Below are 15,685 nucleotides of genomic sequence, written 5' to 3'. Positions count from 1 at the left end.
TCTCACACAAAACCTGCCCTTGTCTTGTATGAGGCAGTTATTTTTTTCAAAGCTGGTCTTTCTTTAAAAGATTTCATGACCCATAGTGGTTGTGCCTGCTATTAGTAAACACTGTCCTGGAAAAAGATCTTGGCCTTCCCCCACGCCTGCCCAGGTGAAGGTCAGAGTGGCACCTGAGCTGGTCATGGGCACTGGGGGCCAACAGTGGGGTGCTCAGGGCCTCTGAAGGAGGTGAGCCCCACAGGGTTCCAGGAGGGTGGATAGAGGCTGGGAGTCCTAGAGGGCGGGTCCAAATCCTGCCTCCCCCAGTTACTAGCTGCGTGACCTTGGATAAGTAATTTAACCTCTGAGCCTCACAATCCTAGTTTGTAACCAGAGATAAGTAGTCCCTCCCTCGCAGATTCGGGACTGTGACCTTACTGTCCCCAGCAGGGCTCTGGAATGTTTGTGGAACAGGCAGAGCAGGATGGGACACGGAGCAGCGGCTTCAAGTCCCTGAATCCCCGGGTTCACCTTGGTTTCCCAAATTCCAACGCTGCCTACGGTTCCTCCATGCAAGAGCCCTGGGGACACTGCGCACACAGCGTCCCATTCCCGCTCCCTGCCACGCGCGCAGGTCCCTGCGTCGCCTCGGTCGCCCCCTCCTCCCCCGCTGGCTCCAGCTCGTGCCCCCCGCCGCGCCCGGCGCGCCGCCGCCACCTGCGCCTTTTAGCCGGGCCCCGCTCTCCGCCCAGCCCTCCAGGAGGCCCCCGCCAGCAGCCGTGCACTCCTCGAGGCAAAAGCGAGGGTCCTTGCCCTCCCGGCCTCCGGCGCCCCCCTAGCGTCTTGCCTGTGCGGGGTGGGCGCGTGTAACCCCCACGAACCCAGTGCCGTCAAACTGCAGGCTCTAAGGGCGACCGCGTCCCGCTGAACGTCGCCCGGGCCCATCCGCTGCCCCGTGGACCAAAGCAGGCAGCCTGGAGCGCGGCCTGGCCCGGCCCAGCCTCCTGCCGGCGGCGCGGCGGGGCCTCTGGGGCGGCCTCGGGGCGGGGACGGCGCGGCCTCGCGGGGCCCACCCGGCTGGCCCGACTTGCCGGCCACGCCCGAGAAACGCAGCGGCCTCGCCCGGAGGGCGCGCTGGGCGCCCGGTAGTTGCCCGCGCAGTCACCCGCCGCTGGCCCGCGACGGACCTCGGTCCCCCTGCGGGGGCGCCCCGCCGCCCCCTGCGCAGCAGACGCGCTCTCGCCTCCCACCTGCCCTCCACCACCGGCAAGAGGCGCTTCTCCACGTTCAAAGTCGGCGCCCTTCCCGCCCAGGCCTCGCCGCGAGCTCAGGGCCTGCGGCTTCCGCTGCAGAACTCGCCCTCCCGCCCCGCTCCCGTCGTCCTAAGGAGAGCGACATGCCCGAGGCGCAAGTTAGGGCCACTTTCTCTTCTGTGAGGTCGCAGTGGTAAATGCTTACCTGTGTGAGGCGACGTCTGGACACAGCGCGAACCAGCGCACCATCCGTGGAGGGGCAGGGGGCAGACGCAGAGACTTCCACACCTTTGCACCAGCTCTTTTTCCTCTGCGCCTGAAAGACCTTCCTCTTCCTGAAAGTTCCTCCTTTTAAAAAGCGTGCGTGGGCGCACTTCCTCCCCCGGCGCCTCCCCCAGCTAATCACTGATCACCCTCAGGCTCGCGCCCAGGCCTGAGCGGGCCTCCAGGTGCACCACCAGGCCAGGTGCTCCGTCTGCGCATCTCCGCAGCCTCGGGCCCCATCAAGCAGAGCCCATCTTTCTCATCTCCCCGACCTCCTGCCTGGCACGTGGCCTGGCTCCTAGTTAACACATTAGGTCCTAAGTGAAAGGGTTCTGACGGGCCTGTGGGAGGTCAGGCCGGGCTGGATCCAGCTTTCTAGGGCAGTAGCTGCCCAGGCAGAGCAGATGGGGAGGGTCCAACCGGAGGCTGGACAAATCAAAGTCTCTTCCCACCCACAGAAGTTGGGGGCCAGCATCGCTTGACCCCAGATAGGAGCACCATCCTGGCAAGGAGAGCAAGGCAGGTGGACTTCACACACAGCCCAGAGTGCCCCCCTCCCTTCCCCTTCCATCAAGCCTTTTCTGGAAAGGGGGCGAAGGCTGCAGTAGGAAGCGTGTGCCCCCAGTCAGAGGGCTCCATCATTGTGGCTGAGCTTGGTTCTCCCTCTGTGTGGCTGAAGACAGTAAACAGAACATCCCTGGCAGGACTATTTTTGGGAGGAAATAAGTTGTGTCAAGAGCCGGAGCCTGGCCCTGGGAAGTAGCAGGTGCAGCCCCTCGGAGGCAGCAGGTGCAGCTGCTCAGCACTCCTCCGAGACCTTTCCCTGCCTGAGCCCTGCCTTCGCTTCCCTTTCTTCCCCGCTGGGGCTCATTAAACTCTCCAGCCTGAGAAAAGAGAGGTGCCACTGGCCCCTAGAAACGTTTTTCAACATGAAATTTCCCCAAAGGTGTATGACCACAAGGCCACGAGCTGGGGTGCAGGAGCCGCCAGGGTTTCCCCACTCCTGTAGCATCTGCTTCGGGGCCATTTCTATGCGTTGGGGACCCCAGGTTGGTCTGAGGTGTCCCAGCACCCTCTTCACCTGTTGAAGACTGAAGCACACTTGTTCCACTGGTCCCTGTGGTCCCCATGCCCCCTCCCCATCCTGCAGTGGCAGGGGTGCTCTGGGAGCAGCAGTAAAGAGACAGTGAAGAGGGATTTTGACTGGCTCCTGCTGGCAAGGCCAAGGGGGGGCACACACACCTTCCCCAGGACTGCCCGAGCCCTTCCCTATCCCCTTTCCCTCGGCCAACATGCCTTCTTCAGCGACCTTGTCTGCTGAGAGCTGCAGCAACACTCACTTTCCTCTGCCTCTGCTGCTTTCACCACAGCCTGCACTCAGCCAGTTGCTCCGGTCCTCCTGCAGCCCGGCTGCCCCTCTCCAGGGCTTCTTAGCTCCGTTCTGGCTCCTGCTCCTAAATGCACCTTCCCCAGGGCTCCTTTCCCAGCCAAGGGGTGACCTCTGGAGGCATCTGCGTCCTCCTGGCTGTCTCCCCAGCCCTCCCGCTCTGTCATGCCAACAGCCCACCTCTGTGCCCGTGTCCCTCCCGCCCAGGCCCCTGCCTGCCTAGTGAAGGTAGAGGGAGCAATCAGCCCAGAATTTAGCAATGCAGAGTGGGAGAAGTTTGAAGCTTGCTTTTTTAATAATTTAAGACACACACACAACCATCTACTCCCAGACAGTCCCAATCCTTCGTGAGTGGGAAGCGCCCAGGTGGGACAGCCCACCCCCCTGCGCCTGCCCCGCCGTCTCCCCGCCAGTGGCCCACCCACGGCTACCCTCAGGGAGTCTGGGCAGACAGCTTGTGGCTGGGGACAGCCTGGCATCAGCTGCAGCCTGCAGGAAGACAGAGGCAGAGGGCAGGGCAGTGGGGGCAGGGCAGGGCTGACCAGAAAGAGGTCTCCGTTTCATGGTTTCCCTTCAACCTACACGTCACAAAGACTTCCCAGAAACTCTTAATATTCTGGCTACTAGATAACATCTCCCAGATGTGCTCACACCAGACCACATGTGCCAATTTTTGGTTTGGACGCTATGGTCAATGGCTGTAAGGCTGTTACTCCAAGATGCTCTGCCCATTTCTGGAAAAAAGAGCAAAGGTGTCGTCCAATGGCAGCTGGGAGAAATGAGACTGAAAAAGGCAGGCTCGAGGCCAATATGCCAGGCACTTTCTTTGGTCCTGGAGTTGGAGGGAGGGGACCCAGGAGTGAGGAGATGCTCAGGGACCACCCAGAGGACCCCTGGGAACTTCTCTCCTCCCCCTGCCAAGAAAGGTGCAGGAAGACGCTGACACCACCTCAGGCCTGGTCAGGGCAGGGGACCCATATTCTTCTCCCCGGTTCTGCATAAATGAACATCCGTAAACAGAATTCACACACGGGCTCCTCCTCTCCTAGGAGGGCCGATCACAGAAGCCCTGCCACAGCCCAAGGGGTTACGTGCCACCGCGTTCATTTTCAGCAGACAAAGCAGCTTTGTGTGCCACATTCCCAGCCACCCCCCGGGGGCGGTTCAGGGTTTCCAAGGGGGTGACCGTGAGGGCAAAGGCACCTCTGGGTCACCGTGGCACAGGCCTCTGCCTCAGCACGCGGATTGACAAGCTCTCCGCGTGGGCCAGGAGCTCCCTAAGGTGGGCCAGGCCCAGCCCTGCAACCTTGGCCCCGTTCACCTCGAGGATCTCATCCCCCACCCCCAGCAGCCCCGCGTACAGCTTGGCCGTGCTCTCGTCCGCCATCTCCTGCACGTAGAACCCTGCAAAGGAAAACAGGGGCATTTAACACAGGAGGCCAGAGCCAAGACACGCAGCTCTGGGGAACGCTGGGCGGAGGCCTGCTGTTTGGGGCGGGGGTGGGGGCGGGGGCGGGGGCGGGGGGGCAGCTGCTTCTACACACACACACACACACCCCATTATTCTGCTTCACAATCGCAACTGGCTTTATAAATAGAGACAGAGTACGGGTCTGCACAGTATCGCTTCATTTCTCCGTCTCCTCTTTTAAAAGGCCCCTACTACAAACAAGGCCTTAAGCTGTTATTGTTCGTGTATCCCCTAGTGGGACTGGGTTAGTCTTATCCTTTTCTGGGATGACCTTTGATTGTAAAATAGGAAAATAATGTTGACCAATTAAGACCAGATCTACTCCTTGCCTGGCACTGCGTTAGGTGGGATTCACAAATCAGACCCGGCCCTGGGGTTCCCGTCGTGGCCCAGCGGTTAACGAATCTGACTGCATCCCTGGGGACGCAGTTTGATCCCTGGCCTCGCTCAGTGGGTTAAGGATCCGGTGTTGCTGAGAGCTGTGGTGTAGGTCGCAGATGTAGTTCGGATCCCGCGTTGCTGTGGTTGTGGTGTAGGCCAGCAGCTATAGCTCTGATTGAACCCCTAGCCTGGGAACCTCCATATGCTGCAGGCGCAGCCTTAAAAAAGAGACAAAAAAAAAAAAAAAAAGACCCAGTCCTATCATTGGAGTCAAGAATGTGGCTGAGGTCAAATCGAAACCTGGTTTGCTTCACAGGATTGTTTAGGACTAGCCCTGGTTCCTTACTTAGGATTTAGAGGCATCTGCACAAAAGCCCGGGAAACATAAAAATTCGAGCCTGATACTTAAGGACAATGGGGCTCCCTTCTCCCGTCTTCAGACACGCCCTCTCCCCACGCTGCCCTGAGAGGTCCCCCTGGCTGGGCCCCTTCCCTACGTCTCTAAGGCGGAGTGAGCCTCAGAAGAAGCTGCTTCTCCCTCTTTTCCTGGTTGCAATTCGGGGAACGCACGTCGGTGGAGCAGGCTCTGGGGGCCTCCCCTGGCGACACAGCCAGGACAGTCCAGCTGAGGGGGCCCCTCTTGACTCAGGTTTTGCTGAAAACCTTTCGAGCTTCCCTTCGGCTGCTTCTGCCTGAGAGAGGAAGGGAGGCATGGGCTCTTCCAGAGAAAGCTGAGCGCCCCTCACCCGTGCAGGGCAGGTGGGCCCGCTGGAGGGCTGCAGGGTGGGGACCCTGTGCGGCTGACAGCATCTGCACGACTTGGCCCCCTCGATGCTCCCCAGCCCAGCTTGGCTGGCTGCTTCGAAACAGCGGCTGCCCCAGCCTGACTCCACTTCCTCGTTGTAGACTCAGCCTCCTTAGAAGGAACCCTCTCTGGCTTCAAGCCTTTTAAGGTGTCAGACACGTCTTCTCTCTGGGCCACCGAGCCTGGAAGGACCTTCTGGCCCCCACACAAGTCAAGCTTATCAGGGTCCACTCTCTGAAATTCGGGTTGGAAAGTGCATTGAAATCTCCAAGGCACCGGAAAGTCTGCAGCCTTGGGTTTAGCACATGCCCTCTGTGGACACAGTCCTGCTCCACGGTCTGAGCCGAGGACTCCCTTTCACTTCTTTCCTGCAAGGCCGGTTCCCCCCTGCTCGACAAGGTCTGCCTGGCATCTTGACCACACAGGCGTTCCTCTCAGCCCTTGTCCTGGCCTTTCTGTCTCCTCTCTGGGTGTTTTAGTGGCTTGCCCGCCTGTCTGCGTGGGCGTGGGCAGAGGACAGGTAAGGACGGGACAGGTGGAGCCTGTAGAAATGGCTGCTCTACAGCAGGACCTGCCGGTGGGGAGTGATGAGAAAAGCCAAAAGAATGCAGCCGGAGGACCAGACACCGCTGTCACACCTGGCATTTCGGGAAGATTCTGGGGTAGGTGTCACAACTGCAGTCCTAACACACAATGACAGAGAGACTGCTGCTGGAGGCATCTCCTGTCTGCTGGAAATGGCCTTTGTTAGGATGTATGATCTCCGTGTTGGGTTCAATTAGAAGCAGAGGCAAAGCCTGCTGTTCTCACCTGCTTGTATAGAATCGGATGCGATAGCCAGCGGCTGAACACCAGCATCTTGATGTTTCAGCGAGGAATACAAGCCAGCCCCAGCTCAGGGCCCCTCTGAGGCCCAGGAGAAGTGACCCTTGGCTATCGGAGGATGGCCTGTGGCAAGGAGGCACCAGCACCATCCATGCTCCATGTGCATGGGGACATTCAATGGCCACCTGCAGCAGCAGAAGCAGGGCACCACCTGGGCAGGACAGGGAAGAGCTTGCACCAGCCTGGGCGAGGAGCACCCTGCAGAGCAGGCCAGGGCGGAGTCAAGAAGCTTTTGGGGAGTTCCCGTCGTGGCACAGTGGTTAACGAATCCGACTAGGAACCATGAGGTTGCGGGTTCGGTCCCTGCCCTTGCTCAGTGGGTTAACGATCCGGCGTTGCCGTGAGCTGTGGTGTAGGTTGCAGATGCGGCTCGGATCCCGCGTTGCTGTGGCTCTGGTGTAGGCCGACAGCTACAGCTCCGATTCGACCCCTAGCCTGGGAACCTCCATATGCCGCAGGAGCGGCCCAAGAAATAGCAACAACAACAACAACAAAAAGACAAAAGACCAAAAAAAAAAAAAAAGAAGCTTTTGGTCATTAGAGAGCCCTGCCCATCAGCACCTCTGGACAGGTGATGGGGGAGGGGGTCCCGCTGCCCGCAAGGGGCCTAAAGAGCCTTTGGGGGAGGATGGGGGGAGCACAGAATGCCTGGTTGGTTACGATCCTACAATGACAGACGATGCAGATTGTCTGTCCCCATCTGAAGTCCCCACTCTCCAAAGACATGTTCTTTTACTGAAGAGGAAAGGGAAGAAAAGTGCCAGGCGCTTTCCCCTGTACCTCACCGAATGACTCTTCCAGGTAGGGTTTCATTAGCTTCATTTTACAAATTGGAGAACTGAGGCTCAGAGAGGGTAAGTGCTTACTCAAGGGCACACAGCAGAGACGCTGGAGTAAAAACCTTGCTCTCTCATTTAACTATGCCTGCAGACTGCCTCTCCGCAAGGGCCTGTCCCCCAAAGGCGCAAGGAAGCTGGAGGAAAGGCCAGAGTGGCTAACGGCAACGGAGGCTCACAAATGCTGTCTCCCCATGAGGACACACGGGTGCCCACCGGAGGGCCAGAGTGGGGAGAAACTCGTCCTCCCCACCTCTCACACTCAAGTAAAACTCACCAGCAAATACTCAAAACGACCTTCTAGTCGACCGGAATCTGGCCACTTCTCAGCCTTTCCAGTCTGGGCCGCCACCACCATGTCTTTGCTGGACTAGTGAAACAGCCTGAAAACTGGTCTCCCTAGTTTCCCCTTCATCCCACTTTAGTCTGTTCTCTCCATCACTTTTTTTTAGTTTTATTGAAGTGTGGTCAGTTCACAAGTTGTGTCATTTCTGCTGTACGACAAAGTGACCGGGTCTCACACACACACACACCCACTCTCTCTGATTCTTCTCCCACACAGATGATCACAGAATTCGGGCAGAGCTCTCTGTGCCTCACGGCAGGTCCCCACAGGCCCCCATGTGCACACGCCAAGCCCACAGCCCAGTCCATCCCCCCACCCCGGACTAGGGTCCATTCTCCACACGGCCGACAATGACCCTGTTGAAAGTGTTACGTCAGGGTACGTCAGTCTCTGTTCTGAGCCCTGGGTGGCTCCTGTCTCACTGTCACAAAAGAGCCTGGTGTTCCCGTCGTGGCACAGTGAAAATGAATCTGACGAGAAACCATGAGGTTGCAGGTTCAAACCCTGGCCACGCTCAATGGGTTGGGGATCTGGCATTGCCGTGAGCTGTGGTGTAGGTCGCAGATGTGGCTTGGATCCCGTGTGGCTGTGGCTGTGGCATAGGCCAGCAGCTGTAGCTCCGATTAGACCCCTAGCCTGGGAACCTCCAAATGCTGCGGGTACAGCCCTAAAAGAAAGACAAAAAAAAAAAAAAAAAAAGAAAAAGAAAAAAAGAAAAGAGCCCCTTCTGAGCTCAGCTCATCTCTCTTCACCATTTCTGGGCTCAGCTATCTCCCCACCTTTCTGCCCTCAGCTCAGGCTCTTCCTCTTGGGCCCCTCTGTCCAGCTTGACCTCCTTGCGGTTCCTCCCACAGGCCAACTGACTCCTGGCCCTCAGGGCTCCTGCACTGGCTGCTCCCTCTGCCTGGGAAGCGCATCCCCAGACCCCACGTGGGGCCCCCCCTTCACTCCTGTGTCTGTCTGCTCGGGGGTCTCTTCTCAGAAAAGCTGCACCACTGGCACTCCCAGCTCCCAGCACGCGGGCCTCACCCTGCTTTACTTGTGCTTGTGTCTCGGTACTTTCTGCTGACACATGTAACACACATAAACATCTGTCTACCGGGTGCATATATACGTCTATGTGTGTATACACAGACAGAGCTACTTACAGGCTCACTCCCTCAAGAGAACGTGTCCTCCCGAGGAGGAGGATTCTGTCTGCTCCATTTACTCCTCTAACCCCAGTATCTACACCACCTAGGACTAGGTGCTCAACATGCATTGCTGAGAAACGACTGTTGGAACAGAGGCAAGAACGCGCTGCAGTCTGCGACTCTGGCAGCAGGCAGATTTTTGTCGGCTAAATAACTTTGACCTAGGAGATCAGAGCAAAGACTAAACCCTCCGCAGCAGAGCCCAGCCGGGCCGGCTTCAAGCGTGTCTCTCTGGTCTGTGTCTCCCTTCCTTCCTCCCCTCTTCCCGCCTTCCCGCTACCACACTCCCTTCCCAGTTCATCTCATCTGAGAACAGGGCTTGCAGGCTCACTCGCCCCCTCATGGGTTCTGGCCCACAGACCTCAGGCCAAGGCCTGGGCAAGTCATTGTGCCCTAAAAGATTCATGGGGCAGGGCTCATAAAGGGCCAGGGTACAGAGGGATGTCCAGGGCCCCTCCCTGACGCTGCCAGTGCTGAATCAGGACTTAGCGGGCAGCCCAGCCGGGGGCCTGGAGCCAGATCCTCCCTGCGGGAGGGGCCGGGATGCACAGCCAGGCAGGCCCGGTCCACGTGCCTGGACACACTCCACAGCTCGAAGAAGGGAACCAGTTCGACACACCAGCCACATCAAAGGGATCCGGAGAACCAGCCAGCACAAACGACCTCCTGGCTCTCAATGAAAAGATGGCGTTGAGATTCAGATTTCAAGATGTCAGCAGGTGGCAGAGGGACAGTGGGGTAGAGTCTGCCATCTCTACCCCCTGGAGGGAATTCCAATCCTTTCACTGAGAGGCTCTGTGTCCAGAGCTTGTTGCTCAGCCAAAGACCCGCAATGGCCAGAACTGCTGTGGTTTGCTACGGCCCCAGGTTTGTGGAGCCAGAAACGGGAGCGGGCCTACCTGAGTCCCGGCGTCCATTCCCAGAGGCCACGCAGAAGCCAAAAGTGCCCTCTGGGGAGCGCTGGAGCTGCAGCTGGCACGTGCCATCTGAGAACACCTCCATCACGCGGCCCACGGTGCGAGCCAGGCCCGGGGCGCTCACGTCCTCCACGCTGAGGGCACGCCGGGACGGCGTCTTGGCTGGCCTGTGAGCGACCAGAGACAAGTGAGGGCGACTGGGGCTGGGCGCTGGGTCCCAGCCACTCCCCAGCTGGAAGATGACTGAGGCCGCTAGCCAGGGCTGGGCCCAGAGAGTTCCCACAGCCATCTGATGCTCTACAGAGCCAGAAGCCCCTACCCCACAGCAGTAGCTTTTAAACTTTTTAGGTGCAGAGATCACTCTGAGATTTGGCAAAAACTATAATTTTATACAAAATTTCCAGGAGTTAAGAGGCCCACTGAAGTCCCTCCATGGAACCCCCTGAGTGGAGCAGAAAGCCTAGAGGGTCTCGTCAGAGAGGGTAGGATTTCTCTAAGCAGGGTCCCTCTTTTTTTTTTTTTTTTTTTTTTTTTGTCTTTCTTTTAGGGCCGTACCCGCAGCATATGGAGGTTCCCAGGCTAGGGGTCTAATCGGAGCTACAGCTGCTGGCCTTGATCTTTAGTCAGATCTTTAGCTGGGCTAGGAAGTGCTCTGAACCTTCTGATTTCAAGATATCATTAGGGAGCAGTAGGATGGAGGAATCAAACCTCCCAACTCTACAGCTGCAGAAACCCCAAGCCTTTTCAGATCTCAGCTGCAGGGGACAAGGGCACGGAGGTGCAGGTGCAGACTGCAAGACCCCCAAGGCACCCTAACCCTAACCCTAACCCTAACCCTAACCCTAACCCTAAGCCAGCCAGCCTTGTTTTCTCTTTTGAAGGGACTCCACTCAGGCCATGCTGCTAAGGAGGGAAGGAGTTAAGCAGAAAGCTCCACAATGCATGGACCTTGGGTTTACCCTCCAAATCACTTGCCCCCTCTTACCTGCCAGCTGCCCTGGGGTTTCCTGGCTCCTCTACCAGGTAGAGGTTGGCCCGGTCCACCTTGCCACTCAGCAGAGAATGGAGGTTCTGAAGGGAGGCAGCTTTCCGATGTTGGCGAGAGGGCGACACCTGGTGGGAAAAGCCCAATATTGCAGGTGAGAAAAGCCACCTGGCAAGGGGTTGACAGAGACCACGCCCCCCCACCCCGACCACAAACTTGAGAGCCAGCTAAGTAAGTTAAAGTGGAGTTCCCATTGTGGTTCAGTGGTTAACGAACCCCACTAGTACCTATGAGGACACAGGTTCGATCCCTGGCATCACTCAGTGGTTTAAGGATCCAGCGATGCTGTGAGCTGTGGTGTAGGTTGCAGACTCGGCTTGGATCTGGTGTTGCTGTGGCGTAGGCCCGTGGCTACAGCTCCAATTCAACCCCTGGACTGGGAACTTCCATATGCTGTGGGTGCGGCCCTAAAAAATGACGAAAGACAATAAATAAAATAAAAATAACGGTATAAACTTTTGTTATTATTTCAAAGTGCTTAACAGGGAATAACCATAACTTACCTAAGGAGATGGGCCTGTGTAGGCATTCTGAAGCTTCAACTGTTTAAAAATATTTTGGCTGAAATAGCAACTGAATACCATAAGTGTTAATTATCTCATTAATTAAGAAAAATTGAATTTTCTCACTGATCAAGAAAAAAGGCGAAATAAAATTAATTACAGAATAATAAACACAATTTTTTTTTCCTCTTTGGCCACGTCCATAGCAGGCAGAAATTCCTGGGGCCAGGGATCAAACCTGCACCACAGCAGTGACAACGCCAGATTCTTAACCCGCTGAGACACGTGGGAACTCCAATAAACACAATTTTAGAGTTAAAAATCTTACCTACTCTTGTGATTCTTTAGTATCCCTTTTATAATGGTTGACATTAAAATTTATTCAATCTAAGTATGTACTTATAAAACACTGTACATAAAAAGGTGGACAAGACAAAAGTCCCTCAAGGAGTTCACACAACAGTGGCTGTGAGGGGGTCACCGACAGATGAAAAGCCCTAAATTCATGTTGTAAGTGCCAGGCTAGAAGCACAGACGGTGACCTGCAGGGAAGCAGAGCGAGACTCAGCTCAGGAAACCCTGGGACACTGGAGGGGCGGACGCCTGGGCAGGCCTGAAGCATGAGCTTCCCAAGTGAAGACGGAGATGGCAGAAGAAACAGCATACACAGACCTGGGGGGATGTGAGAAAGCCTGGATGTCCTGGAACATTCTCCTGGCCTGCGTGGCTGGACCACAGAGGTGATGGGAGATGGGCCGGAGCCAAGGGCCAGACCTGGAAGGACTTTATATGACCTGCCAGGGAGCCACTAAGTGACGTTACTCCGAAGAGGCACAAGGTCAGGTCTCCGTTCTAGAAACGGACCCAGGGAGGCTATTCAGGGGTGGGGGTGGGGGTGGGAATGGCAGAGCCAGAGGCTGACTTCTAAACAGGTCCTCCACGTGTTCTTCACCACACTGGGAATCCGTGCTGGCAGGAAGTAAGCCAGATCATCAAGAAGCTTAGGAGGGGGCCCTGACCTTGGTCAGCGTTCAGGAGGGCTTCCTGGGAGAAGTCACATTTAACTCAGCCAGGAAAGACAAGCCGGGGTTCCCTAGGGCAGCGGGGAGGGGAGAGAGGAGCCTTCCAGATGCAAAGGTCCCAGAGCCACAGCCACAAGAGGGCGTGGGAGCAGCCCGCGTGGCGGGTGAGGACCGGCCGCTGCCCGCTCAGGAGGGCAAAACGAAAGCCAAGGCTTGTAGCATCCATCCACCCGCTGCCGCACATACTCAGCGCAGGACAGTCCAACAGGGAGGCTTCGCCCTGAGCGACCTCATGACCATATCCGGGAGACGTTCTTTTTCTGGTTCTTCAGCAGTTCTTTCTGCTGCTCAGTCCCCCCTGCCCTGGCTCCCAGCCTTTGTGGCCAGCCTCCTGTCTATTCTGCCCGCTCAACGTTGGTCGCTAACAGCCCCTCTATCACACTAAGGGGCTGTGACTTCCCTCGGGTTTACAGAGGCTGAAGCTCTGATGCCCATACCTCCAGGCACCAAGGTTCAGACTCGCGGGGGACAAAGCTGACTTCCTGAGAAAAGCAGATTCCTGGAGCACAGGGTCCTTCTAGGCTTTTCTCCCCAGCTTGGGATGTTTTGCTTCTGTTTCTCTGCCTCCATCTATTCGCCCAGCAAACATTTATACTGTACGTGGTGCAAGACCACTGATGGAATTTTCATTCCGCCTGCGTTCTCTTCCTGACTTCAGCCTGAAAAATGAAGGATCACTGCCCCAAACAACGGTCACCTGCTCTGTGCTGCCCAGAGGAGGGGGCAGGAGAGAAGAACAGACGTCATATCTGGAAACACCTGGAGGAGAACAGCGCTTTCAGAGCTGAGAGTCAGGTGCTGCTGATGGTTTGCTGCTGCACGTGGAAGGGGAACTTGACACACACACACACCCACACACACCTTTTTTTTTCCTTTTCTTTTTCTTTTTCAGCCACACCCTCAGCATATGGAAGTTCTCTGGCCAGAGATCGAATCTGAGCTGGAGCTGCGACCTATGTCACAGCTGCAGCAACAATGGATCCTTAACCCAGATTCTTAACCCACTGTGCCAAGTCAGGGATTGAACTGGTGCCTCCACAAAGACAGGCCAGATCATTAGCCCACTGTGCCACAGAGGGAACTCCTGGGAGGGGGACCTGTAGCAGGCTGCCCTGCATTCACTCACTCCCTTATTCACTCCCTGCTTATTGAACCTGTTGTACTAAATACTGGCAAAGATCAACTGGTGTCTCCTCAAAGAATTCACATTCCACTGAGGGGAGATGGGAACAAGTCAATTCAATACTATGTGACAAGTTCCATGAAGCACAGAAGCACAGGATGAGAAAGGAACACAAAGCCAAGGCTCCCAGCTCAGCCTAAGGAAGGGTTGCAAGCAGCTTCCCAGAGGAGGCAGCACCTTAGGTGTTGGTGGCTGAGCAGACATGAGCGGGTAGAGAAGGAGAAAGAACATTTCAGGTGAAGGTTCAAAGTCAGACAGTGTGGCCTGATTACCGAACTGCAAGGTCCAAGCTAACTGGGACTGAGCGTCAGGGAAGTGATGAGATGAAAGGAGTCAGATGACAGCAACCCTTTGGCAATGTTGAGGGACCTGAACTTTGCCCTGCGGGTGATAAAGGACAACAGAAGAAGGTTAACAAGGGGGTGACAAGGCCAGATTTGCACATCAGGAGGACCACTCTGGAAGCCACCTGGAGAAAGACAGGGCAGGGCTGCCAGGGAAGAGGCCACTGAGGAAATCCAGGGGTGAAGTGATTTGTGCTATGAACAGAATTGCTGCAGCCATGGAGAAGGTTCCAGAATGATCAGCAATAGATGCCAAGACTTGGCAGAGGTGGCAGAGTGGGGAGGAGGAAGGGAAGGGTCTAGGATGGGGCAGCGGGGATCCACCTGGCACAGGGGGACCGTGGGGATGCTGTGGCTCCCCTTTCTCCCCCTGGGGTGCCGGGGGCAGCATTCTCCCAGTCTTTCTCTGTCCACCTTTCCTTCCAGGGGTGGCTAGACCCCCTCTGGCCTCGCGCCCCTTGGCTGGGCCCCTGGGACTCACCAGACGCAGGGACTGTAATGACGGGGCCCTCCTCACTCTGGGGGCGCTGGTGTGCGGAGCCGGTCCGGGCGCAGGGGGCTGCAGCTGTTCCACACTGTAGCTGCGGGACTTGCTCAGCTTGGGCCGCGGGCCCTGACTCAGGGCCGAGAAGAGCTTTTTCAGCCCCAGGGTGGAAGCGATGCCGCCGCCGCTGCTGCTTTTCTTGCTCTTGTCAGAAGGGGCAGCTGAGGGCGGGCCGGGCCCTGCTCTGACCCCTGGCCGTGCTCTGAAATGCAAAGAGGGCTGTGAGCTGGGTGGGGGAGGACTGGGGAGGCGGGGGGGGGGGGGGGGGGGAGCTTCAGGCCAGCAGCAGCAATGCCGGGTGGAGGAGGTGATGGCCAGGCTCCCAGTGGAAGGCTGAGTGGACTCCTCGGAGCCTCTGCTGGGGCCGGGGTGGGGGTGGGGGTCACGTGGTCCACCAGCCATCCATTCACCCAGTATTTCTTCAGAACCTCTTCTAAGCCTCGTGTCGGCACTGGCACATGGCAGATCAGTGGAGTGTGTGGCAAGCACGACAGGCAAGGTCCTTGCTCTTGGGAGCTTGTGAACAGCAGAACAAGAGCAGTAAACAAAGGAGAAGACCCATCAGTGGCCCGTGAGCAGAATGAAGCAGAGAGGGACCAGGTGGCCGGGCAAGGGCTCTCTGGAAAGATGACATTTAGACCATGAGCTGAATGACAGGAAGGGGTCAGTCCTGTCGAGACTGGAGGTGAGAGCTCCAGGGCGAGGGAACAGCTGAAAGCACGGCTCGAAGCAGGAGGAGGCTCAGTGTGTGGTGGGTTCAAGGACATGACAACGGGGCCAGGCCCCCAAGACCTGGACAGAGTGAGCGAGGGTGGTGCTTCACAGAATGAAGCAGAGAGGGACAGAGGTGGCCCAGACAGGTGGCCTGAGGCTGGCCGGCACTGAGCGGTCAGCCAAGGCGAGGGGTTTGAGGTCCAAGTGAGAGGAAAAGCCACTGCAGAGTTTTCAGCAGGAGAAATGACATCCCTGAATTAAGAGGGGTTTTTTTTAATTTGTTTTTTTTCGGGTTTGTTTTCGTTTTTGTTTTGGCTGTGCCTGCAGCATACAAAAGTTCCTGGGCCAGAACTGAACCCGCACCACGGCAGTAACCTGAGCCACTGCAGTGAGAATGCTGGATGCTTATCTTGCTGAGCCTCCAAGAACTCCCTGAATTAAGGTTTTCAAAAGGCACCTTGGACTGTTGTGTGGGGGAGGGACTCTGGAGACTAGGGGGCAAGAGGGAGAAAGCAGAGGGTAGGGAACATTCCATTTGTCCAGAAAGAAG

The 15,685-nt window shown here is 56.9% G+C and overlaps 1 protein-coding gene across 1 annotated transcript in view; it reads right to left on the bottom strand.

Annotated features, from left to right (window-relative positions):
- The window catches only part of KIAA1614 (KIAA1614 ortholog), a 39,024-nt gene continuing 26,497 nt past the window's right edge, over window positions 3,159-15,685 (bottom strand). The window contains exons 7-10 of the mRNA XM_021063756.1: window positions 14,359-14,623; window positions 10,706-10,833; window positions 9,703-9,887; window positions 3,159-4,290 (exon numbers count right to left, since the gene is read on the bottom strand). Of these exons, the coding sequence (XP_020919415.1) occupies window positions 4,097-4,290; window positions 9,703-9,887; window positions 10,706-10,833; window positions 14,359-14,623 (772 nt within the window). The 3' untranslated portion in view covers window positions 3,159-4,096. The remainder of the gene's footprint in view (window positions 4,291-9,702; window positions 9,888-10,705; window positions 10,834-14,358; window positions 14,624-15,685) is intronic.

The sequence above is a fragment of the Sus scrofa genome, chromosome 9 (genome assembly GCF_000003025.6).
Source record: "Sus scrofa isolate TJ Tabasco breed Duroc chromosome 9, Sscrofa11.1, whole genome shotgun sequence".
Taxonomy (NCBI): domain Eukaryota; kingdom Metazoa; phylum Chordata; class Mammalia; order Artiodactyla; family Suidae; genus Sus; species Sus scrofa.
This window is presented reverse-complemented; position numbering and strand designations above follow the sequence as displayed.